This window comes from Panicum virgatum, chromosome 1N (genome assembly GCF_016808335.1).
Source record: "Panicum virgatum strain AP13 chromosome 1N, P.virgatum_v5, whole genome shotgun sequence".
NCBI classification, from domain to species: Eukaryota; Viridiplantae; Streptophyta; class Magnoliopsida; order Poales; family Poaceae; genus Panicum; species Panicum virgatum.
The window spans coordinates 14,203,764-14,230,846 of NC_053145.1; the positions used below are offsets into that span (position 1 = coordinate 14,203,764).

Below are 27,083 nucleotides of genomic sequence, written 5' to 3' on the forward strand. Positions count from 1 at the left end.
GGGCGGCTTTGACAGCCACCTAACCAATCCCCCCACACTGAAGGCAACAATGTCGGAAAGCTCCAACAAGCTCACCGGATCAGATGATCATGGCGTCATGCTACTTCCCGACCTCACCAAGGAGATCGAGATAAAACTCGAGGACAACTCGAGTTCCACTCGGACTCAGATTAATCTTGATCCGAATTCTACTCGGATTGAGACTCATCTTGCTCAACCCATCTTCGGGTTGCGCAACACATCATCTACTTATAAACAGATGATCAGATCCATCTATGAAAATAGCTTGGAGCATCTTCTCTACGTCGAAAACCACTCAGTCACCGCTAGCCGGGAGGCACCCGTTTTCGACGTATACCCGGATCCAGTCGAGTCGTCTCACAACAGCCTGGATTTCATCACCAATACACTGGCAAAAATTCAATTCAAGTCCTGCCAGGAGCATACACTCGCAGAACTACTCGATAACCTTCGAGAAGTTGCCAGCATTGATGATCTTCTGTTCCAACACGGTACTCCCCTTGGAGCTGAGAGGGAAACTGTGTCTGGAGAAACCATGCTAGCCGATTGTGAATCAGATCTAGAAAGCTTCTCACCCGAACACCTGGTTTCTGTCATTAATCAGCAAGGAGGAGGTGCTCCTAGCCAGCATGACCCTAACGAAGCTTTGGATCAGATTTCAGAAGACAATCTGACCCAAGACGCCCCACAAGAAGAGGACGAAGCTACTCGCACAGCTCGCAGGGCAAGAAATCAACGCAAAGGAGAACGCAGGGTTCGAGCTGCTGAGCGTGCTCGTCTCCCCCCCCCCCCCGCAACCTCAATAATGAATTCAACAACGTCGCGGATCCAGTCTTCACTTCTCCAATCGCCGCAATGACAAAAGCAACCCTGCGACTCATGCAGATGCCTCAAAATCTGGAGATGGAGCGCGTCATACACCTTGCCAAAAATGTTGTTGAATAACTCGAGGGACAAAACCCGATGTCTTCGCTCCATGGCACCCGGTCAAGGGCCACCGCAATAGTCATACCTCAAGCAAGCCGTACCCTCGGAGGCCATCACCGCCAACAACAGCTGGAACAACAAAATCAAAGAAACCAAGAGGATCAGGAAGTTGCAAGCATCCATCGTCCCAGGGGCGGCCAACCACCAGCAAACCAAGCTCCTGGGCCTCAACTGAATCACGGCAACAACCGCGGCAACAACAGGGAGGAAGTAGCCGATTCCATAGTGGACGCACGGGACATCATCAACGCAAGACGCAGGTCGCAGCTTGCAGATAATTCCGACCGCTTCCAAGCCCTCAGCAGAATCTTTGACAACATCGAGTACCCGAAGGACTTCAAGCCAACGAACATCCAGAAGTACGACGGTAAATAAAACCCTACTCAATGGTTACGTTTATACTTGACCGCTGTTAGTTTTGCAGGAGATACCAACACCAAGGTCCTCTACTTCCCAATGGCCCTGGAGCCCACACCCCTCATGTGGCTCGAGAGCTTGGCGCGTGAGTCCATACACTCATGGGAGGATCTCAAGAAGGCCTTCATCGACAACTTCCAGGGGTCTCTACATCGAGTAGCTACTCGACACGCCTTGTCCATGTGCAAACAGGAGCAAGGCGAATGCATCAAATCCTACGTCAAGCGCTTCTTCGACACAAGAGCCGCCATCCCCAATGTCGCGGACGACGACGTCATCGAATATTTCTAGAGCGGCATTACTGTCCAGTCTCTATACCATGACTTTGGGCGCAACCGCCCCAAAACGGTAGTAGAGCTACGCGACATGATGCAGCGCTGGGCTGACAAAGAGAAGCAAGAGCGCAGCCGTTTCCCGCACCGCAACAACGACAACAACGGGAAGCGTCACAACGACCGTGGAGGGCCCAACAACCAACGGGATCCCGCGCGCAAGCGCAAGACCGACGATACTATCGGTACCATGGATCGCACTCCGTGTGGTAAGAAGAATGAAAAGCCGCAGGATCGGTTAGACAAGATCCTTCACAACAAGAGGTGCCCAATCCACCCCAAGAACAACCACTCGATGTGGGAATGCATGATCCTGCGCAAATCATTTCAGTCGACACCGCCAGATGCTCCTAAGACAAAGCAGAACAAGGATGACGAAGACGACAAGAAAGACCCCGACGGGTTCCAACATCAACAATCATATTTGGAGGAGATCCTAGCTTCTCCAAGCGGGCCCAGAAACTACTACTCAGAGAAATCCTCTCAGTCGAGCCAGCAATTTAGAGGCCATTAAAGTATAGTGAGGTCCCCATCACCTTCTCCAGAAAGGATCAATGGGCCAGCTTCTCTGAACCAGGAAAGTTTCCACTGGTACTCGACCCAGTTGTCCAAGGATCCAAGCTCACTCGAGTACTCATCGATGGCGGAAGCGGGCTCAACTTGATCTTTGCGAGTACACTGGCTAAATGGGCCTCAACTACATGAGTCTGCTCAACCCAAGCAAGGCCTCTTTCTACGGCATCGTTCCCGGAAATTTTTCTACACCAATTGTCTCGGTCACCCTTCTGGTCACATTTGGTACAAAACAAAACTTCTGGACAGAGTACATCAAGTTCGAAGTAGCCGACTTCGAATCTTCCTACCATGCCATACTGGGAAGACCTGCGCTGGCCAAGTTCATGGCAGTACCACGTTATGTGTACCTGCTCCTCAAGATGCCGGGCAATACAGGTGTACTCTCCCTACGAGGAGACCTCCTAAAGTCCTTCGAATGCGACAAGGAAGCAATAGATCATGCCGCCACAATTCGAATTCCTAGCTCTGTCAGTGAAATACTTGCTGCTGCCAAGGAACTCTCTCTCAATAAGGACTCGATGCCCTCCAAGAAGCCAAGCCAGTCATCGGTTAAGCCAACCGGTGACGTGGGCACCAAGACTATTCAGTTACAAGAGGGAGATGACTCCAAAATCGCCATCATCGAAGCTGGCTTGGGCAACAAATAGGAACTCGAGCTCGTCAACTTTCTTAGGGCCAACCAAGACGTATTCGCGTGGAAACCAGTGGATATGCCTGGGGTGCCCAAGGAGTTGATCAAGCATGCCCTGAAAGTCGACCCCAAAGCCACACCAAAGAAGCAACGGCTACGACATTTCTCCCCGGACAAGCGAGAAGCCATCAAAAAGGAGCTGGCGAAACTACTCGCTGCTGGGTTCATAAAAAAAGTCTACCATCCCGAATGGTTGGCCAACCCTATACTCGTCCAGAAGAACAACAACAACGAGTTTAGGATGTGCGTCGACTACACCGATCTAAACAAGCATTGCCCAAAGGATCCTTTTGGGCTACCCCGCATTGATCAAGTAATCGACTCCACGGCAGGATGCGTCCTGTTATCCTTCCTCGACTGCTATTCAGGCTATCATCAGATCGCCTTGAAAGAAGAAAACCAAATCAAAGCGGCATTCATCACCCCTTATGGGGCAAACACCTATAAGACCATGTCCTTTAGGTTGAAGAACACTGGTACCACTTACCAGCGTGCGATACAGCTGTGCTTCGCTGATAAGCTACATTGCAATGCTGAGGCTTATGTTGATGACGTCATCGTCAAAACCAAGACCCAGGACCAATTCATCACTGACCTGGAAGAAACCTTCAACAGCCTCCAAAAGTTTCATTGGAAACTCAACCCAACAAAGTGTGTCTTCGGCGTACCCTCTGGAAAACTACTCGGATTCATCGTCAGCAACCGAGGAATCAAGGATAACCCCGAGAAGATCAATGCCATCATGCCCATGGACGCCCCAGCCACTGTCAAGGATGTCCATAAACTTACAGGCTGCTTGGCAGCCTTGAATCGGTTCTTGTCCAGACTTGGTGAACGGGGCTTACCCTTCTTCAAGCTTCTCAAACGACAAGACAAATTTGAGAGGACTACAGAAGCTGCGGAAGCACTCGAGAACCTTAAGCATCATCTCCAGTCACCGCCAATTCATACAGCTCCACAACCAGGCGAGGAACTACTCCTCTACATCACTGCGACTACTCATGTAGTCAGTACGGCGATAGTAGTCGAACGCCCGGAGGAAGGCCACGCTTATGGCGTCCAGAGACCAGTCTACTTCATCAGTGAAGTACTCTCTGAATCAAAGGTTAGATACCCATCAATTCAGAAAGTTCTCTATGGAATTCTAATCACCTCCAGGAAGTTTCGATATTATTTTGACGAATACAAAATCTCAGTAATTACTGACTTCCCATTGGCGGATATACTCCACAATCGGGATGCCACTGGACGAATCTGAAAGTGGGCACTTGAACTGGGAGCCTTAGAAATCAACTTCAAGTCAAGAACAGCAATCCAGTCACAAGCATTAGTCGACTTTCTAGTTGAGTGGCGGGAAAATCAAATCCCAGCACCTCACAACGTTTCAGAGCATTGGGAAATGTAATTTGATGGCTCACTCAAGCTCGACGGAGGCGACGCGGGAGTCCTGTTCATCTCCCCCAAGGGAGAACAGTTGAAGTATGTATTACAAATCCTGTTTAAAGTCTCCAACAATGAAGCAGAATACGAGGCACTGCTACACGGGCTCCGTCTAGCAATTTCTCTCGGTATCAAACGACTACTTATTTACGGCGATTCTTTACTCGTCGTCCAGCAAGTAAATAAAGAATGGGACATCAACAAGGACACAATGGATGCATACGTCGAAGAAATCAGAAAGCTTGAGAACAAGTTTTCAGGATTGGAAATCCACCACGTAGACCGTGACAACAACGTGGGAGCTGATGTCCTCTCCAAACTTGGATCTACTCGAGCTGCTGTCTCACCTGGAGTCGTTGTTCATGAACTACACCATCCATCAGTCAAGGTACAAAGTCAACAAGCCACTGACGCGGAGGCCCCGGCCACAGTCAGAGAAGTGCTAATGATCGAAGAAGACTGGCGGATTCAGTTCATCGACTTCATCAAGGAGTTCAAGCTTCCACCTCACGTAGATGCCAAGAGCGCTGAAGCTGCCCGCATTATTAGGCGTAGCAAGGGTTTCGTTCCCGTCAACGACAACATGTACAAGCGCTCTGCCTCCAGCATCCTCATGAAATGCGTTACTCTTGAAGAAGGCAAAGACATCTTTAGGGAGATACATGAAGGAGTCTGCAGCAATCATGCCGCATCACGAACACTCGTTGGCAAGGCTTACAGGTCAGGGTTCTTCTGGCCAACAGCTGTATCGGATGTAGAAGACCTTATCAGACGATGCTCTGGCTGCCAATTCTTTGGCAAGAAGACTCACGTCCTAGCACACAACTTGATAGCAATCCCTCCATCATGGTCATTCGCCTGTTGGAGTCTGGACATGATCGGACCATTAACCGTAGCTCCAGAAGGATTCAATCATGTGCTGGTAGCAGTCGATAAGTTTACCAAGTGGATCGAGTACAAGCCCATTATGAAGATCTCATCAGATAGAGCAGTGGATCTCATCTCCGATATCATACACCGGTTTGGATTTCCGCACACTATCATTACAGATCTGGGTTCCAATGTCACATCGCAATCTTTTTGAGATTTTTGCGACAATTCTTGCATTGAGGTTAAATATGCTTCAATAGCTCATCCTCGAGGAAATGGTCAAGTGGAGCGCATCAATAGCTTAGTACTCAATGGCCTAAAAAAGAGACTCTATGAGGCCAACTCCAAGAAAGACGGCAAGTGGATTTAGGAACTACCCATGTGGTATGGGGGCTGCGAATGCAGCCTAGCAAAGCGACTGGACAATCTCCCTTCTTCCTCACCTACGGGTCAGAGGCTATACTACCCGCGGATATTATATGGAAATCTCCGAGAGTAGAAGCCTATCAAGAAGGAGAAGCAGATGAAGCTCGACAACTTGAGTTACATTCAGTCGAAGAAGTCAGGATCAATGCTTTGACCCAATCGGCTAGATATCTTCAAGGAGTCAGACGCTATCATGACCGTAATTTCCAGCAAAGATCTTTTAATATAGGAGACCTTGTTCTACGAAGGATCCAAGATGAAACGGGACTGCACAAGTTAAATTTCAGATGGGAGGGACCTTTCATCATAACTAAGGTTACAAGACCCGGATCATACAGAATTACCAATGCATATGGCAATGAGGTACCAAATTCCTGGAACATCGAGCACTTGCGCAGATTTTATCCTTGATCCAAGAAACATGGTGTTGTCAGTTGATCTCTTTAATAAATTAAGGGTTTCCATTAACCGTTCAACTACATTAGAGGCAGTTTTCAACCGAGCAGCATGGTATTAGACTATTCCCTAAAAGGTTTTTCCAACCAGGGTAATCTGGACAGATTCATACTGACATGGATAACCTGATCAGGATAGCTTATACAGTTTTCCATGGGGATAACTATACAAGCCACATCCTTGTCCTCAATATAAGGACACAACCTACTCGCTGGCTCGAGAAGATATATGGATATCTTTACTAGTTTTTCCAGCTTGGGTAACTCGACGGAGTTCATCCTAACAGGTCAACTATAAGGGACTCCAGCCTTGTGTTAAAGGCAAAACTACTCGCTTGCTCGAGTAAGTTTTGGATACTACTAAAATTAGTTCTACCGGGGTAACTCGACGGGGTTCACCCTAACTGGTCAATCTTAGTAGTTACTCCAGTCTACATGATAGACACCCTACTCGCTAGCTCGAGTAGGTTTTGGATATTTTTAAGATGGTTTCGTCTTGGACAACCGGACAGGATTCATCCTAACGGATCTACCTTAGAAATTACTCCAGTCCTTGACCAGGACACTCTACTCGCTTGCTCGAGTAATTTATGGATATCTCTACAAAAAAAATTTATCTGGGTAGTCCGACGGGATTCATCCTAACTGATCAACTATAGAGATTACTCCATGTGAGCATTCTATTCGACCACTCGAGTAGTTTGTACTTATCCCACGGTATCAGATCATGCTTCTGAAGACACACCAATAGGATAAAAGCAATGCATACAAAGACAAGTTTTTACAGAAGATGACAACAGCTGTTACAAGCAGATTATTCTGCCAAGTTCTTCAAAATCTCCTCGGCAATTACTTCTGACTCTTTACAGTAGCTCTGGAATTTCTCATCAGAGCAATCTAGAGCTATTCCTTTAACTATGGGAGCTAAGTTATGTTGAGGCCAGTACGACTTGACAACTCCAATCATATGGGTCAGAAAGTTCTTGGAGGTAGCCGTCATGACGTCGAAGAATTTCTTGAGAGCCTCTTCCAGATGCTCTACCAAAGACTTACTACTCGACGACTCTTCTTCAGAATCTACCATATCTACAATGACCTGAGCTGCTGCCACTAGTCGAGTATGGTCATTTGAAGAGCCTGACAGATGGACATCTTAATGATTATTCAATTATTAATGAGGCACCATCAAGATAAGGATCGAGTACGTACAGGCTTGAACAGTCTGTAGTTGTTCCTGGAGTTTGGCTTTCTCCTCCTCAAGGCTCTTGATTTGCTGCTTCATCTCATAAAGTTCTCGAGTATGCTCTCGATTCGCTTCATAAAGCTTGTTCCGTTCAGCAAGAGATTCATCAAGGCGTTTGGCATTTAGTGCATTTTGCTGGGCCAAGGTTTTTTGATTATCAATAGTCTTATACAAAGCCTGTGACTTCAAGAAAGACCGATTGGCAACTTCCTACAAGTGCAACGCAAGATGGGTCAGCTGCCACCAACTACTCGGTATAAGCAACATCAGTAAAAGAAGGCTTACCTTGGTATATTTGAAGCTCCACTGCATATAATCTGCGAGCTTCTTCATATTGTCTATAGTTAACAATGGATCATCAAAGAGTTCATTTCCCAACTCTTCCTAGGTAGACTGCGGCAGCGACTGGAAAGGTACTACTCGAACAGCAAGATTACTTGATCCTTCAGCTCCATCACTGCCAATTGCAGCAGCACTTGAGGTACCTCCAGTAGTCGTAGAAGGATTAAGCTTGGGTGCTTCAGGATTTGGCTCATTTGACGTCCCAAGAGTATCTGCATTCGGGAAGTTGGCAGTTGCGCTCTCGATCAACCCAATTACTGGTGACTCGGGGGTTTATCGAGTAGTTGTTTCCGGATCATTCTGCAATTCTGAATCTGATCCTTCTCAAGCGCTGGAAGATATTGGATCCTAGCCAAAGCGAGATTCGAAATAAGATAGCTGAGGCACACAGGATCTAATTAAAGAACGTAGATCCTTACTGGCCACTGTCAAGACGGGGTATTTTCCTCTGCAACAAAGATCCAGGAGCTGCTTTCCGTTTCTTATTATCATCAGAGGGAGCAGCATCTTCCGAAGACGGTGGCATGCAATACCATGTCTTATAATTCTTCAGTAAAGAAAGCAAGGATTCATTAAAAAGATCAAAATGCATATCTACAAGTACTCGATAGTGTTTCTCAAACACTTACCCAGGTATTTTCGGGAGGATTGACTGCAGAAAAAAGTGCTGGCAGTGTCAAAGACTTGTCGAAATTGTCAAGTACTTTACAACATCTCCTAACTACTTCAGAATGAGCCATTGCTTCTGGAGAGAGTCTAGTGGGATTTTTTGTACCTTCATATCTGAAGGCAGGGTGCTTCCGACGCTGAAGAGGTTGAATTCAACGACTCACAAAGAAAAAGACCACATGGTCACTAGTGACTCCTTTGTTTTTGAAATTTGCAATGGCTCTAAGGATACTTTCGACTTGCTTGCCACCAGGCCCTGCACTCAACTAGTTTGCTTGGATTTGGGGGGTGCCTGCAACTCTTTCTGGAAGTGGAGATTCGAAGTTCCCGGCATGAAACTAGAAACTTTTCCACTCGGTTCCTTTACCCGCTGGATCATAAGCTAAGTACTCGTCTCGGATCTCTATACGGAGCACTAATTCACCCCCCCCCCCCCGACGATGGCGGTTTTGGCAGCATTTGGAATGGAAATAAGAGTGAAAAAATGTTGAAAAAGATGGAAGTGGGGAAGGATACCTAGGAAAGCTTCGCAGAAATGAGTGAATATAGAAAGATGCAAGATGGATTGTGGAGTCAAATAATGCAATTGGATTTCTCAGAATTGCATAAGAGCATGGAAGAACTCAAACACAGGTACCGCAAGACCACATTCCACAAAATCACGGAACACGACGGTTTCAAGTGTACCTTCCAAAGGATAATCCTCTCCTTCGCCTGCGCGCCATTGGATTACAGCTTGAGTCTGGAGAAGACCCATATTCTCTAGTTCTTGTACAGCTAATTCAGACATTTTGCTTTTGCGCCAGCCTATGGAAAGATTGGCAACAGCTTCATCTTCGATCTTGGACTTGTTCTTCTTGGGAGCCATCTCAAAGTCACGAGTTTAGGCTCGGGGGGCTACGAGAGGGGTTAAAGGATGCCACAAGAAAATTAGGAAGTCTAGATCTAAAAATTACGGTGGCCAGGAGTCAAAAAGATAAAACCCTAGAAGTCAGCGCACGGATTTATACGATCTCTGATGGCAATTTTGTGAATACTGGGAAGACCAACGGATTGTTTACTTCTCTAAGCAATTTTACCATATATTTTGTCACGAGTTTTCGATCCTTAAATCTAAATTAAGAGATTTAAATTCAAGACTCGGGGGGCTGCGGGATATGTGCATCAGAGATTTATTTTTCAATTTTTTAGAAAATAATAAAGGAAAAAGACTGAAGTGACCCTCATCCTGATTCTGCGATTCAACCTAAGACTCAGGGGCTACTCCATATTGAGTGTGCGTACTTCGCGCACCATATATGATCAAGATTTCGGGGCTTGAGCACCTCACAGCCTAGAAGCAATCGGAAGTACTTAAAAGACTACTCGATGTATCTGAAGGAAGGCCTAGAAGCAATCAGAAGAATATTCTGACTACTTGAAGTACTCGACGACGCCCAGTCAAGTACTCGACGCATGTAGGACTCGGCTACGAAGAGCTCGGGGGTTTGTCAGACCCGGAGCAGCGGGACTGCTTATAGGCACAGAATATTATAGAGTAAGGAATAGCTCATGGATGTATGTTACCTCTCTTATAACTACTCGAATAGGCGTAGGACTAGCCGCATTACAAAGGAAACTACCCGATTGTATTGTTGTAGGACTCCAACTGTGCTTGGCTAGGACTTTCCATGTAATCCTGTCACCCCAGATATATAAGGGCGGGCAGGGACCCCCTCCAAAGATCATCAACGCCTAAGGCAATACAAATAACCACACATGACGTAGGGTATTACGCAACTCGCGGTCCGAACCTGTCTAAATCTTTGTGTTCGTTGCACCATCAAGTTCCAGAGCAATCGATCTCTACCTACAAACCTTACAGCTAAGGGTATCCCTGAGCTGGCTTGGCGGTAAACACCGACACAAACATCGCTAGACAAATCTCTGGACGCCATGGAGAAAACATGCACCATGGCCAAGGTGCAACGGGGTTGGGGGTGGCATCCTCACCGCTGATTTAATGAATTCAAGATCAAAGATGAAGGTGGGCACTTGCCTGGGGTAGTCGGCCATCGCGACGACAACATGTTGCAGTGGGCGCTCGCGAAGGCGGCCCGGCAATAGTGTGACGGCTGCCCGCGAGCCAATCTCGGTCGAGCGTGGGAGCGGCGCACCTGACGGAGCACAAAAGCCCTCGTACCAGCGCACAACACAAATGGAAGGTTTGGCATTCAATCAACCAGCGCACAACACAAAAAGAAGATAAACAAAAAATGGTTAATCAGCTCACAATAATAAGGAAATAAAAGGAGAGATTTTAGGATGTCTTACTAAAAATTATGGTTGCCTCATCTCTATACAATGGAAAGTAACAAGTGGGTAAAAAGGTGGGTAGATAAAAGTGTTTGGTGTAAAAAGTATTAGAATTTTGGTGGAAACATTTTCCTTCTATCAATTTCGTTGGTCTACACCCTCTTTCGTCAAACCTTTGGGCTGACAAGTGGAACCTCCGTAAGGGGTACGGTGGGCCTAATCTTGGTGAGAAAGGGTTTCAATTGTTTCAACTTTTATAGTATAGATATCAAAGTGAGCAATATCTAAACTCTAGTCTCAATGCATGATTTCATTGCACGGTTTTATAATGCAAAAACTAGGTAGCCGAGCCGGATGAGTTTCATGGGAATGAAACTTCTCTCACATCCATGAAACTGTCTCTTCTCTTAACTCATAAAAATTCCGCAACATCAGCAAAATTAAATGCTCATAAAACTCCATTGAAACTCCTTTAAAGCATGTTTTTTACAAACGTAATTAATTGACAAAATGGAACCAGCATTGGGGCGTCCACCTAGCATTAAATTTGTGATGATATAAAAAACACAATGTGGAAAGACAAACTCCGCCATGAGGTGAGCACCCTGTTGTAGCGGAGCCATCATATCAGGCGCAGCAGGGTGCGAGGGGAGCGAGCTTCTCTCCAGGAGTCTCTACCGCAGAGAGCACAAGCAGGACCTCGAGAGTTTATCAATCTTGCCCGCGAACGATGACCACAAATCTTTCGATTGAACCAAAGCAATGTGACGGTATTCTGGGAGAGTACTTACCTTCGCAATTCGGTGAGTTGGGGCTCTCAGGGCGGCGTCCAATGGAGATATGCAGGTCGACATCGGCGGCCGCGGCGTAGCAACAGCTGCTCCGATTCGATTCAGTCTGATGTGTCATCGGGCCACTCATCGCGCCATCAAACAAATCGCCCAGGAGGGGAGATGCAGGATAGAAAAGGTAAGGTATGGGAGAGGGAAGCGTGATTTTCGGAGATGAGATATGAGTCCGGTGGGCGGGTACGCAACAGGTCGCGGTGAAAAAAATAATAACTTTTGGCAGAAACATCTCTTAATTCACAATTTCTATTGGTCTATCATTCATTTCACCTCCCTCGACCCCCGACATGAGGATCCAATGTGAGAGACAAGGTGAATCCAATTTAGATGAGAAATATTTTTAATTGTCTTTGATCTTTATGGATAAATTACTAGCCACGTGTAGATGCACTAGTTGATAGGGACAGATCCTCTGCAGTATTTTTTTTGAATGAACAACACTCGACGAGTGTGTTTCTATTGATATAACAGAAAAAAATACAAGGATATATCCTTAGGAGGCTAGAACTAGAAAAAGAAAAGAAAGAAAGAAGACACGATAACAAAAAACACCGGTGGGTTGGATTGGGACATCAACACGTGCCAAACTCAACTCCACTCAAACAACACATGTTGGTCGGATTGGACCGTCAACGCAAACAACACAACTTATCTCCACGAGATAGCATTGCCCTTTACCCTGCAGTTGGGTCACTGAAGTATGGTTCGCCGATTTCGCCCCCACATGTTAGTGATAGGGAAGTACTGCATATATAGAAATCTTGCCCAGTGGATAGGCTATAGTTATCAATAAAAACAATGGATGCATGCTAATTGCTATCACCAAATCGATAAGATACCACGTTCAATTTTTAGTAAGAAACAAAGCTGTCATTTTCTACTAGCTCCAACTCTCCATAGACCATATAATCAACCAAGTGCTGATAAAAAAAAAATCCACTGGTTTCTTGCATCGTATATATCTCGATCTGGCTCCTTCCATTCGAGTTATGTTTGATCTTGGAGATAGTGAAGCACATGAGCACATGTGGCGGGTTCCGCGGTCAACTATCAACTCCCGTACGGTTGAGTTGTATACTCATCTCCACCGTCCACCCCCACTGCAGAGAGCTTGTACAGATCTGCTTCCACTTTTTTTACTTCTGGTGCCTCCTTGTCCTTGAACACTCGAGTTGTCATCAGACGAAGGTAATCAATCCCTTTTGCAGCTCATTTCATTACTTGAGCCACGAAATGTTCAGTTGCTCCTCCTGGGAATTTTCTTGATTCTACAGACCTCCTACAGGCCACATCGATGGAAGCCGCCGGCATGAGACTGAGAGTCGCCAGCTTGCTGCTACTGAATCTTGCCTTGCTCTTGCCATGTCTCCCTGCAGCCGTCTCCTCCAACCCGTCGTTCCATCCAAGCATGTCCAAAGGGCCCATCCGTCATGACTACACCCGCTTCGCCGACGTCGAGCGGCACTGCCAATCCGTGCTCGCCTAAGCCGTGGACCTCAAGGCTGACGCCCGCGACCGGATGCACCAGCTATCCTTCATGAATGGCGACTGGAGCCAGGACGCCGGCCAGGCCCCTCTGCTTCCGTTCCACGGAAGCTACGCTGACGCTGCTGCGGTGGCCGGGCCTGAACTTCTTGAAGCTGTCCCCCTCGCGTCCTTCAGGCTGACGCACACGGACATGGTGCCGCGACGAGGGGCTCGAATAGCCTTCAACGTCAGCGGGCTCCTCAGCTTCACCGTCACCCGCAACTGCTGCTGCTCGTACATGGAACCACTCGCGTCAACGGAGTTCGAGCTCCGGCCAGGGGTCGCTAGGCTCCACGTGCTGCTCCAAGGTGTGTATACGGAGGCGAAGTCGTCGTCGTCGGGGAGCGGCGGCGGCGGCGGCGGCGAGAGGGTGCTGTGTATGCTCGGGGACGCGGTCCTCCCCGTGCGCGGCAGCAACGTCACGGACCCGTGGGCCTGGGCCAAGACGAACCATAGCGGCGACAGCAGCTTCAAGCCGCCGGTCGTGGCCACCGGCAACATCCTGCTCGTGCTACGGTACCCGATGGCGGCCACGCTGACGACTCGCGCCGTGCGCGGCGAGATGACGAGCACGAGCGCCAGGTCCGACGGCGCCTACTTCGACACCGTCCGCCTGGTGTCGCAGCTCGCCGGCGGGTACGACCCCGGCTACCAATTCCAGCCCGAGGATGCGGCGCTCGACGCCGTCGCTGGGTGCAGTGACGCACTGACGCCCCGCTCTTCCTTGACGGCGACGCCATGGACATGGACCTGGACATGGAGCACCTGAGCAGGGGCGGCTCCCTCTGCGACATCGTCTACCAATCCGCTCCCAGTCACCAAGTGATGGAAGTGATTCCAAACTGGAATTGCAAGGGCGCCGACGCGTTCTGCAGCCGGGTCGGCCCGTTCGAGGCCAGCCGCCCCGCGACGAGAGCTATGCGGGACATGGCGTTCACCCGTTCCGGCATCACGGTGCAGGGTCTCCAGTGCAAGCCGGCATCCAGCATCGACGGCGCGGCGGCGGCGCGGCTGGCGGCCGTGTTCCGCTACGTGCCCCCGTGGGAGGACCAGCCCACGGCGGCGAGACGGACCGGTCTGAGCGCCATGACCCTGTCGGCCGAGGGCGTGTGGATGGCGTCCACGGGGCGCGTGTGCATGGTGGCCTGCCTCGCCGGCGATGAGAGAGCATGCCACTACCGCGTGACCCTATCCGTCCGGAAGACATTCTCCATGACTCGCCGCGGCAGCAGCATCGGCCAGACAACCGCCAAGGATGGGAGCCACCCTCCGCTCTCGTTTCGACAGCGCGTGAACCCCAGAGAGCAGCGCTCGCCGGAGACGCGCATGCCGTACGTCTACACCAAGGTCGAGCAGGCTCGGGAGCTCCTTCGGTTCAAGGCTTCAAGCCAGCCGGATTTCGCGACAGCATCGTTTCCAGGTCACTGCTCAGCTACCCAAGCATCGCCGGACCTGCCGAGGACATGGTGAGCCTCTCGAGCCTCGCCGACGACCTCAATCTCCGCTTCCAATGCGTGGTGAAGCCGCCTTTTGTGCCGGAATGGATCGAGGAGCCGTTCTTCGAACTCCAGATACTCTCCGTTGGCGCCCTCGTTGGAAGCTACCCCCAATTTCAGTCGCAATTTCTGGGCGGGTTTAGCATGCGGATCGAACAGCTAGGTAGAGCTAGAGTCCATGCCGTGGAGAAGCAGCAGATCCTGAATGTGTCTGCAGAGTTCACGGCATCCAGGAAGAATTTCGTCAGTCCAAGTCCGGTGATGTCGCTGGAGGGCGTGTACAACCCGGAGGATGGGCGAATGTACCTGGTCGGCTGCCGGAACGTCCATGCCCCGTGGCGAGTCCTGTCCAAGAGACGAGACCTTGAAGACGGGATGGACTGCTCCATAGAGATGACAGTGGAGTACCCGCCGACGACGACGCGGTGGCTGATCAGCCGGGCGGCGAAAGTCTCCGTCGCCAGCACGAGGGGCGAGGACGACCCGCTGCACTTCAACAGGACGGAGCTCCGCACGCTGCCCGTCGCATACCGCCACCAGCGGCGGAGCGACCTGACCGAGCCCTTGGTGGAGGGGCTGCTCTGCGTCACCATGCTGTCGGCCACCGTCGCCGCCACCGCCGGCTAGCTCCGCCATGTCAAGACGCACGCCGACGTCGCGCCGTACGTCTCGCTCGGGACGCTCGGCGTCCAGGCTCTCGGCTACAGCGCGACGCTAGTCGCGGACGCCAGGATGCTGCCGGCGTGGCCGACGCGGAGGCACGAGCCCTACCCCTACTACGCCGGCCACCTGGGCTGGATCATGGACCGCTCCGTGAAGGCGCTCACCCTCGCGGCGCTCCTCCTCACGGCGAGGCTCGCCCAGGTGGTGTCGCGGTCGAGGGCCCGGGCGCGGGCGCGGTAGCCGCTCGATCCGGGGCGCGTCCCGGGTGATCGCGCGGTGCTGCTGTGCAGCCTCGGCGTGCACCTTGGCGGCCTCCTCTTCGTCCTCGCCGTGCACTGGCTGAGCACCTACGGCACGTCGACGGCTGACCAACCACCCAGCGGGGTGATCTACGACGAGGCGCAGTGGATGCCGTCGCTGGCGCGCGCGCGGGCCGCCATCGTCGAGCGCTACGCCGGCGTGGCGAAGGAGTGGTTCTTGCTCCCGCAGGTCGTCGGCAACGCCCTCTGGCGCGTCAACTGCAAGCCTCTCGCGGTGAGGTACTACGCCGGAGTCACCGCCGTGTGGCTGCTACCACATGTCTACGGCTACCTCCGGCCGCCGGTGGTCAACGATTACTCCGAGGCTCACGGCGAGGTCGTGGGCTTCTACTCAAAGGCCGGCGCCGTGGTGGTTCCCGTCGTCGGCTTCGGGCTCGCGCTCGTGGTCTACGTGCAGCAGCGCCGGAACTACAAGATCGTCGGCTGGGCGATGAGGACGGACAAGAACAAGCTGCAGCACGTCTACTGAATTGAGGATGGATCGAGCAATCATTGCTACCACGCTGCTTGCATTGGTCAACCTGCCCGAAGATCATTTTAAGTGCTTGCCGTGGTTTGCACGAGTTTTCACGAAGTTGTGGTTTGCACCAGATATGTTTCCTACTATTTGGGGATATATCTAGTGCAAACCACAGCTTCGTGAAAACCCGTGCAAACCACGGAAAAAAGTCGTCTAAATTCACCAAAAAAATCACACATATAGATGATATAATGATACACAACCTTGTAAAATATTTTATCCAAACTCGACTTCGTTTGTGAGATATAAAAATAACAAATTTCTAACAAATCACCTGGACAGCTTTTTGGCTTGAAATTTGCTATTTTTTTATCTCACAAACGAAGTCGAGTTTGGACAAGATATTTTACAAGATTGTATATCATCATATCATCTACATGTCTGATTTTTTTAAAGAATTTATATAATTTTTTGCCGTGATTTGCACAAGTTTTCACAAAGTTGTGGTTTGCACCAGATATATCGTGATTTGCACAAGTTTTCACAAAGTTGTGGTTTGCACCAGATATATTCCCCTTACTATTTACACGTTTAATTCACGGTTTACGCCATCAGTTCTTCTCTCTTCGATCGTCAACTGTTGGATAATAAAACGGAAAAGAAAAGGAAGAAATGCAAGATCCAATCCGAAGATCTCACACCATTTCCGCCGGCAGTGGGGCGAAGACGTCGCACCGGCACACCGGGCACGTCGACTTGCCGCTCAGCAGCCACGGGTCGATGCAGTGCTGGTGGAACATGTGCAGGCACACCGGCAGGCGCTTCACCATCTCCCCCTCCTCCACCTCGCCCAGGCACACCGCGCACGCGGCCGCGCCGCCCGGCCGCGCGGCGGCGCCCCTCTCCGCGTACACGGGGATGTCGGCAGCCGTGGCCACCACCCGCGCCCTGCCGCGCGCCGGCGGCTCCCGCGGAAGCACGTCGATTGCGGATTGCGGAAAGGCACTGCCGCCGCCGCCGCCCCTACTCGAGCGCCGGAGCCGGGCACGCACGGCTCGCGCGCACCGGCGCGGTAGGCACAGCAGCCAGCCCACGCCGCGCAGGCACGGCAACAGCGCGTGGAACGTAGAGGCGATGCAGCCCCCGAACCGAGAGCACGGGAAGAAGGCGCTGCACAAGGAGAGGTACATGCTGGCGCTGGCGCAGACCCAGAAGAGGAGGAAGATGGAGACGCCGACGATGCTGCCGGCGCTGCTGCGCGGCGTCCGCGCGACCCGGACGAGCTCGTAGATGAGGAAGCCCGTGCCACCGATGCACACCGCGTTGACGCCGGCCACCATGATCGCGACGAACAGGCAGGCGAAGCACCACCCCATGATCGCCGAGCACGATGCCATGCCTGTGCTCTTCGGACGCTGGCTGAATCGCTTGCCTAGCTGCTGCTACCTTCTACTGCTACTAGTACTACTTTATTTCGTCGGCGGGGCGGGGTGTGCGTGTTCTTGAAGAAAGATTGATGTAGGACTACAAAAATCGCAGAAATTCCTGGGGATCGTGTGTTTTTGGAACCTTGTCATCGTGTTTTTTTTTTTGCAGGCTTCAGCTGCTGTGTGCTGACAGGTCGCTGTATCAGCGTTACTCTTTCGTGTACGGAGAAGCAACGATCAGAACTGTGCGACCAATAGGCGCTGCTTGTCCTGGTTGAGTTGACTCGTTCGTGGAAATTCTCCAAAGAAATTCTGTGGCGACTCTTTTGTGCTCAATGATATTTAATTATCATGTTTCAGTCTCTTGTGCTCATTGTTCTTTAGCCGATTCAGATTAACCTCATGCATTCCGGCCTATTTCAGTCTAACTCCGGATTGATAATCCATGGTAGGTTTTTCGGGTGCGGTGAGGCGGCGGGGCGGCGCGGTGATCCCGGTCAAAGTAGTGGGCAGATAGTGGGAAGGTTATATATTGAAAGAGATTGATCGGGGGTCAACTATCTAGCAACCCGATTGGAATTGGAAATGATGAAATCACAACTAGACCATTTCCATGTCTTAATAATGATGTTCTTTATCATTTTGCGAATGCTTTGTTCGGCGATTAAGGTGACGGACACGGCATGCACATACCAATATCTTCTAATGATGTTCTAACTTCCAAGAGCAATAGAGATCCAGACACTCGACGCTTGACATTAATCTAGTTCGATCTCTGCCACAATCACGTAACGTGAGCAGCACATTGCGTACTCAATTCCACGTTGAAAGCCAAACTGTGCCATGCATATGGGTTCTGACGGAACAAATCGGCACCTTCGCTGACTGGTCCGAAATTTCTCGACAACAGCTTCGCGGTTTTCAGTTGAGGAAGGTAGGTCATCACGCGCTCACGCCAGTTGCGCCGGCAGGTGCGTAGAGACGGCGACGTCGCACCGGCACACCGGGCACGTGGGGTGGTCACGCAGCCAGCGGTCGATGTAGTGCTGGTGGAACTTGTGCAGGCACACCGGCAACCGCTTCACCGTGCCCCCCTCCTCCACCTCGCACAAGCACACAGAGCACTCTGACGACGCGGACGCACCGTCGGCGTCGGGCTGCACGATGCCATCGACGCCAACCACCTGCGCGCCGCCACGCCGCAGCACCGGCGGCTCCCGCGCAAGAACGGCAATGCCATAGCTTTCTCTGCTTGGCACAAAGAACTGAGGCAAGGGAGCAGGGTCGCCGCGGCTGGTCGGGCACCGCCGCAGCCTGCCGGCGCGCGTGCAACGCAACGGGAGGCCGCGGAGCAGCCGGACGACGCCGCGCAGGCACCGCTGGAGCCCGCGGAGTGGAGGGCCCAGGCGCCGCCCCCGCTCGGACTACCAGAAGGATCCGACGCAGTAGGAGGAGATGTAGATGTAGGCGCCGCCGACGACCCAGACAGTGCCGACGAGGGAGAACACGGCGATGCCGATCTTTTTGTGGTACCGCGCGGCCACGACGAGCAGGTGGGGGAACTGGAAAGAAACTTCAAGGGGGGGGCCAAAATCGAACAAACTTTGATAATTTTTGTAGCTACAAAAATTTGGCAATTTGTATTAGTTTTCTATTAACTGTGCTAATATATGCTATTTAGTCACGGTATATATTATTTAATCATGCAATGACAATTCACAAATCAAAATAGGAACGTGAGTCAATATATCTTGTTCATTTTAGTTTTTTTCTTAGTTTCCTACAAAGATTATTTAAAAAAAATTATTCTATTATGCGAAATGAAATCAATAATGCTTGATGAGCATACTGTATCAACAATAATAAATTTATATTGGTTTAAATTGAAGAAGTATAGACATAAGCCATGAATTTGATGTTAATGCGATCGCATTAGCAGGGTAAGTGGGTCTGTTGTTGCCGTCCATCTCGGCTGTGGCTGTCTGCCTACTTGCCATCGGCGCCTTGGAGTGCATTCGCGCGATGCCAATCATGAGACGTGAATTTACTAGCACCCTCCACTAAGACACTAATAAGCTGTGGCTAGTGAGCAGCCACACATAGAGAACAGAAAGAACATATGAGGGTAGAGATCAGGATGGATTGTGTGAACTTCCAAGGAACCGAATAATATTTTGGGCTTTTATTTTGGACTGAAGTAGATTAAGATTAAGACGTATTTAAAAACTTGAGCTAAGATTAAGTTAAGATTAAATAGTACATGAAAACTTGAGCTAAGATTATAACTAAGATAAAAAAATACTTAACAGCATAACTAGAATTAGATTCGAAAGTACGTAACAAAAATTATTTTGTTAGGGAGCCATGCCCCCTCACCCCCCCCCCCCCCCCCCCCCCCCCCCCAGTTCCGCCGAGAAATCCCGCGCCGCCCAAGTAGAAAGAGGCCATCACGACCTCGAAGCATAAGTGCTGCAGTGCTGGATCGGTGCCTTGCCTCGGGCCGAGCTCCTCTCAGCTTCAGGAGCACGAGCTCCGTGCACTAGCAGTCTAGCACTTTCGTGTGGCCGTTCGATCATTCTTGGGCCTTGATCTCGTTAAATGCTTGCCGTCCACCGAATATTTCACTTGCGGATTGTAAGGAACATATCCCATTAGGCCATTATTTGTGATTTTGGTAATTGTGTGATAACATAATCAATGAGACTAACAAGTTTGTGAGATCACATTTATAATATTTTTAGATTCCATGGATGATGTCCAAACCATCTTCAAGATGTCAAATTCACCGTTGAGATGTGTCCAATCCACCGCTGAGACGCCAAACCATAGTGAAAAAGCAGAGATAAAAGGATGCAGAAAACAGTAGCACCGGTTGAACCGTCGCGGCGAGTTCAAATGACCGTCGCGGCGAGTCAGATAAAAGGATGCAGAAAACAGTAGCACCGGTTGAACCGGTGACTAAGCACCGGTCTAACCGGTAGGCTTCGGATACTCCGGTGCCCTATCACCGGTGCAAAGGGCTGAGCAATGCCTAGCGATGTGGAGAAGTCCAAGTAGCACCGGTTACAACGGTGGTGCTAATTTGAGGCATCGGTACAATCACCATACCATCACTCAGAGAGCATGTTTTGCGTACAAGTGAAGATTGTTTAGCACCAGTTACACCGGTGAACCACCAGAGCAAGGCACCGGTGCCATTTCACGTCATATGAAGAAGATCTCTTCAGGACAGGTTAAACCGGTGAGCCACCAGTGCAACACGCCGGTCTAACCGGTGACAGTCATGTCAGCTGTCAGAAGGCCAACAGATAGTGCAGAACTGTGAGTGACCGGTTGCACTGGTGCCCCCTCACCGGTCTAACCGGTGCTTTGCGCAGAAAGGCCCAACGACTACAAACGGCTCTATGGAGTTGGTGGGCTATATAAATGCCATCCACCGATCATTTCAAGGTTGCTGGAGTTCAGAGACATCACACCCACATCCAAGAACACCTTCAAGCCATCCAAGAGCTTAGTGATCATATCTTTAGTCCTTAGCACACATTTGAGAGTGTTAGTGCTAGATTAGCTCTTTAGAGAGTGAGAAAGCAAGGCTTTGTGCCCTTGTGCTGTGGTTCTTTGTTGAACCAACAAGATATCTTGGTGCGCCGGCCACTTGGAGCTTTGAGGCTCGCCGGAATCGTCAACGACCCTCCGACTTGGTGTGGAGCGGCGTGGACGATCTTGTGCGGGGGACGTGGAGACCTCCATCCTTTGTGGAGAAGCTCTTTAGTGGAAATTGGGATCAAGGTGACCGTGGTTGAGTCCACAGAAGAGAATTGATTGCCGATAAACAACACTCTTAGTGAGTGCTTCAACAACGTGGATGTAAGTGTGCTTTTGTGGTAATCGAACCACGGGATAAACACCCGCGTCAAGAGTTTGCTTCCTCGTATCCCGCTCTTTACGTTTCCGTATTTTATACTAGCTTCCTTGTGTGACTTTACTTTCATAAAGTAGTATTTTGATTGGAAAGGCTATAGGTTGCTAAACTCTTTTTGATAAGGGTTTCACACTAGAAAATCGAAGTTGCACATATAGTTAGCATATTTTAGTTTAATATTGTGCAATTTAGTTGGAGCCATAGGTTAAGGTTTTAAGTTGTCTAATTCACCCCCTCCTCCTTTTTGGCTAGAGCACACGATCCGATCACTTTCAATTGGCATCAGAGCCGGGACTCACTTCTCTCACAAAGAAAGCCAATTCCATTGGCAATTTGTGTTTACCGGCTCACTTGATCAGTTAGGCTTCACCGCCTAGTGAGTTAGCTATTTGGAGAAGGGATGGATCCCTTTAGAAATCCCCCACGGTTCGATGGCACAGGCTTCCAATGTTAGAAGGTTTTAATGCAAGCCCGGCTCGTCCGTGCTTTTATCCGAGGCGCTGCCTGCGACCCTGCATGGGAGAAGAGGGCTGAACTGCAAACTTCTTTTCACATCCAAAAATATGAAATTCAGACGGATACGACAAGACAAGGTTTCATCTCCAAGCAACGGGCCTAAATATTTGGGGGAGTAGTTAGTGAAGGAACTAAAAGCAATAGTCAACAAGAGAGACAATATGACGCCACCAATAAAAACATAATCTTGTCTTATCTAAATGAAAACGTGTTCAACCGTGTTTATTCTTGCGAAAATGATCATAAGCTATGGAAGACTATCATTGAGAACCATGAAGGCACGGAGGATGTAGCCAATAAAAGATATCATGTTCTCATTGATAGGCGTAATAGCTTTAAGCAACTTGATGATGAAAACGCCGAATCTATGTACTCACGATTGAACATTCTTTTGAATGAGATCAATTCTTTAGGTGTGAAGAAAATTGATGATACGGATCTCATTCGTAAGATACTTCACTCACTACGGAGGCCAGATTATGATTTGGTGATCACGGTTCTTTATGAGAAAGAAATCAACACATTAACACCAAATCAAGTCCTCAACAAGGTGATCGCCCACAAGCTACGCCATGACATTAAGCCAAGAGAGCCACCTTCTTCACCACCACATAGCTCACTTGTATGCAAGCAAGTCAAGAAGTTGAAGAAGATGGCAATCAAAGGTAGCTCAAGTGAAGAGGAAGAAGAGGAGGCATGCCAAAGCTCCTCAAATGATGAAAAAGAGCCAATGGACCCCAACCTCTACAAGCAAGTCAAAAAGATGAACAAATGCTTGAAGGAAATCAACTCAATGGGGTATATGGTCTTCCTCAAGGATGGGCATCACCATCAACACATGAAGGTTGAGAAGAGGTTCAAGAAGAAGAAAGCAAAGAAGGAGAAAAAAGCTCAACATGAATCATTTGCCATCTTTGGTGAATGGGTTAGTGGTGGTGAAGAATCAAGTGCAAGCTCAAGTGATGAATCAAACAAAAAATTCACCACCCGCATCAACATGGGATCATCATCAAACACTTGCCTTATGGCCCAAGGTATGGAGAGCGATGTAAGTGATGATGACTCCGACTCTCCTTCATATGATAAGCTTTTTGACCTAGTACATGAGCACCAAAGAGCCATTAAAAAGCAATCTAAAAAATGTGATGCTCTCAATAGTCCTAATGCTACACTTACTACAAATTATGATGATTTGTTGCGCAAATTCCAATTGCTTGGCAAGGAGTATGAAGCGCTCAATTTAAAAATTGAGAGCATTATAAAAATTAATGACTCTTTGGAAACTAAGCAATCTACCCCTAGTACAAACTTAATTTCTAAGGTAGATGCTTCAACTTCTTGCATTGATTTAATTGATGAATGTAACCCTTGCAATGAGAAATGCGTTGAGGAAGTCATTGTAGAATCATGTGACGATCTCATTGGAAAGGAGAATGATGAGCTCAAGCAAGAAGTTGAAAGGCTCATCAAGGACTTGGCTAGATTGAAGGGCAAGAGCATGGAGAGCAATGTCCAACCTTCACAAGATAACCGTGAAGACATGGTGAAGAAGCTTGAGAAGGGGTACACCGTGACTTGCTCAAAGTGCCATAAAAAAGACCGCAAGTCCAACAAGTGCCCTCAACAAAAGAAGAAGCTTTCGGATGAGAAGAACAAAATGAAGCTCACAATCAAGAGTTCTCTCATCTACACCAAGCCCGATCGGAGGAACAAAAGCAATATCACCTCCTATGTGATCAAGAAGAAGACCAATGGCAAGGTGGTTGCTCATAAGGTTGGGAAGAAGGAAAAGAGTTGGAATCACTCAATTTGGGTGCCCAAGAATGTCATCACTAATATAAAGGGACCTTAAATGGTGTGGGTTCCAAAGGAGACTTGAAGCCCAAGAATGACTTCGGAGGATTTGGAGGCTTGGCTAACAAGAAGGTGTGAAAGTTGAAGCTAAAGAAGCCAAGCTCGCATCTTGGACATTTGTTGTCCAAGTCCCCCATAAGGTAATGGTAGCTAGATTTCAATTCAATCATCATGGAGCTCCATTGCCATTGCTAGGTTGTCTACATTGCATCACCTAGTACTATATATGGTGGGTTTCTTGTGTCATGATCTAATCCATGAGCAACCAATATGGTTTGATAAGTGTGTAGAAAGCTACACAAGGTTACCCTTCATGGTATATGGACTTCATGAGGTATGTGTTTCATTTTGTGTACCATGAGCACAAGCTACAGGGTAAACTTCCCAATGTTATCTAAAATAATGTGCATATATTTGATTAGTGATTCAAACACTAAATGCACACATTTAGGGGGATCTCATCCTATGGTTTGTGATTAAAAAGACTAACATATTTTCAATTTTTATCTTTTGTAGTCTCTTTCCGGAGTTAGCACTCTAAGAGAATGTTGTTCACTCTTAATGTGAATTAACTACTCTACAAGAGTGATTAGATAAAGTAGTGTGCTTTCAAGCATATTGAGCCATGCTCTATTGAACTTAAATTTTCATATATAAGTTCATAGGCTATGTGCTCATACATTTGCTCACCTTGGTGTACCAAGTGTTCTTCACTTTAAGACTTTCAAATTGGTACATGTAAGGTAACTAATCCCCCGGAGGTATGCATAGTCTAAAACTCCTTAATTTTGTATCTTTGTCAATTCTTTGTTATTATAGAGTTACCTCCGTGCATGATATGATTTAAGTTTTCTCATTCAAATGTCTAGTTGTGCACTTGATTTTCACATTATCATTTCGTGCACACACACTTGTGGCAAACTTAGCTCATATCATGCAAGTTTCATATTTTGTGATCCACCTTAGTAATTACTAAATTGGTATCTTTATTGATATCATACAATTAGATCATGATTCGTGGAACTAACTCTCTAGACTACTAACTTTTTCCTTTGAGCTATATTATTTTGCAAGGCCTTTTTAGGTGATTTGATTCCAAAGGGGGAAAAGTTTGGGTCAAAGCAAGGTAAATATGGATTAAAAGCAAGAGACTTTGACAAAGGGGGAGAAACGAAGCAAGTGATCAAAGCCAATGATCACAACAAAATGAATGAAGTAGCAAACATGGGGAGAAACATAGGGGGGATGATGGATTTAGGGGGAGGCCAAGTTGCAATTGGATGGTGGTAAGCATCCAAGCAAGTGTAAGTAGTTCAATTTGTCAAATTTTTGCAAAATTTATGCTTGCTTTGATTGTGTTGTCATCAATCACCAAAAAGGAGGAGATTGTAAGGAACATGGCCCCATTAGGCCATTGTTTGTAATTTTGGTGATTGTGTGACAACATAATCAATTGGACTAACAAATTTGTATGATCACATTTATAGGATTGTTAGGTTCCATGGATGATGTCCAAACCATCTCTAAGATATCCAATTTACCGTTGAGATGTGTCCAATCCACCGCTGAGACGCCAAACCATAGTGAAAAAGCAGAGATAGAATATTTATGAGGTGTCCAAATGACCGTCGCGACGAGTTGGACAAAAGGATGCAAAAAACAGTAGCACTGGTTGAACTGGTGACTAAACACCGGTCTAACTGGTAGGCTTCGGATACTCCGGTGCCCTATCACCGGTGCAAAGGGCTGAGCAATGCCCAGCAAAGTGGAGAAGTCCAAGTAGCACCGGTTACAACGGTGGTGCTAATTTGAGGCATCGGTGCAATCATAATGCCATCACTCAGAGAGCATGTTTGGCGTACATGTGAAGATTGTTTAGCACCGGTTACACCGGTGAACCACTGGAGCAAGGCACCAGTGCAAATTCACGTCAGATGCAAAAGATCTCTTCAGGACTGGTTAAACATGCGAGCCACCGGTGCAACACGCCGGTCTAACAGGTAACAACCACGTCAGCTGTCAGAAGGCCAACGGATAGTGCAGAGCTGTGAGTGACCGGTTGCACCGGTACCCCCTCACCGGTCTAACCGGTGCTCTGCGCCGAAAAGGACCAATGGCTACAAACGGCTCTATGGAGTTGGTGGCCTTTGTATATTGTATCCCCCAGGCATTTCAAAGTTGCTGGAGTTCAGAGACATCACACCCACATCCAAGAACACCTCCAAGCTATCTAAGAGTTTAGTGATCATATCTATAGTTCTTAGCACACATTTGGGAGTCTTAGTGCTAGGTTAGCTCTTTAGAGAGTGAGAAAGCATGGCTTTATGCCCTTGCGCGGTGGTTCTTTGTTGAACCAACAAGATATCTTGGTGCACCGGCCCCTTGAAGCTTTGAGGCTCGCCGGCAGCGTCAACGACCCTCCGACTTAGTGTGGAGCGGCTTGGATGACCTTGTGCGGGGGACATGGAGACCCCCATCCTTTGTGGAGAAGCTCCTCAGTGGAAATCGGGATCAAGGTGACCATGGTTGAGTCCACGGAAGAGACTTGATTGTCGAGAAGTGATACTCTTAGTGAGTGCTTCAACAACGTGGATGTAGGTATGCTTTTTTGGCTAACCGAACCACGGGATAAACACCCGCGTCAAGAGTTTGCTTCCTCCTATCCTGCTCTTTACGGTTCCGCATTTTATACTAGCTTTCTTGTGTGTCTTTACTTTCATAGAGTAGTATTTTGATAGGAAATGCTATAGGTTGCTAAATTCTTTTGGGATAGGAGTTTCACACTAGAAAACCGTAGTTGCACATATAGTTAGCATGTTTTAGTTTAATACTGTGCAATTTAGTTGGAGCCATATGTTAAGGTTTTAAGCTGTCTAATTCACCCCCTCCCCGTCTTAGGCTAGAGCACACGATCCGATCACTTTCAATTGGTATCATAGTCAGGACTCACTTCTCTCACAAAGAAAACCAATTCCATTGGCAATTTGTGTTTACCGGCTCACTTGATCAGTTAGGCTTCACCGCCTAGTGAGTTAGCTCTTTGGGGAAGGGATGGATCCCTTTAGAAATGCTCCATGGTTCGATGGCATGGACTTCCAATGTTGGAAGGTTTTAATGCAAGCCCGGCTCGTCCGTGCTTTTATCCGAGGCGCTGCCTGCGACTCTGCATGGGAGAAGTGGGCTGAACTGCAAACTTCTTTTCACATCCGAAAATATGAAATTCAGACGAATACGACAAGCCAAGGTTTCATCTCCAAGCAACGGGCCTAAATGTTTGGAGAGTAGT

At 48.5% G+C, this 27,083-nt stretch overlaps 3 protein-coding genes across 3 annotated transcripts; 1 reads left to right on the forward strand and 2 right to left on the reverse strand.

Annotated features, from left to right (window-relative positions):
• The first annotated feature begins 13,964 nt into the window (after nt 1–13,964).
• LOC120653331 lies at nt 13,965–15,262 on the forward strand. The gene is made up of 2 exons (XM_039931092.1): nt 13,965–14,512; nt 14,560–15,262. The coding sequence occupies exons 1-2, from the start codon at nt 13,965–13,967 to the stop codon at nt 15,260–15,262; spliced, it is 1,251 nt and encodes a 416-aa protein (XP_039787026.1).
• A 1,411-nt stretch (nt 15,263–16,673) lies between these two features.
• Nucleotides 16,674–17,578, reverse strand: LOC120653969 (E3 ubiquitin-protein ligase At4g11680-like). The gene has a single exon (XM_039931610.1). It carries the CDS (start codon nt 17,473–17,475, stop codon nt 16,774–16,776), a length of 702 nt encoding a protein of 233 aa, XP_039787544.1. The 5' UTR covers nt 17,476–17,578; the 3' UTR covers nt 16,674–16,773.
• An 877-nt stretch (nt 17,579–18,455) lies between these two features.
• Nucleotides 18,456–19,520, reverse strand: LOC120653332 (E3 ubiquitin-protein ligase Os03g0188200-like). Its single transcript, XM_039931093.1, has 3 exons — nt 19,500–19,520; nt 18,993–19,067; nt 18,456–18,929 (listed from the first exon to the last, which is right to left on the reverse strand). The coding sequence occupies exons 1-3, from the start codon at nt 19,518–19,520 to the stop codon at nt 18,456–18,458; spliced, it is 570 nt and encodes a 189-aa protein (XP_039787027.1).
• Nucleotides 19,521–27,083: the final 7,563 nt, after the last annotated feature.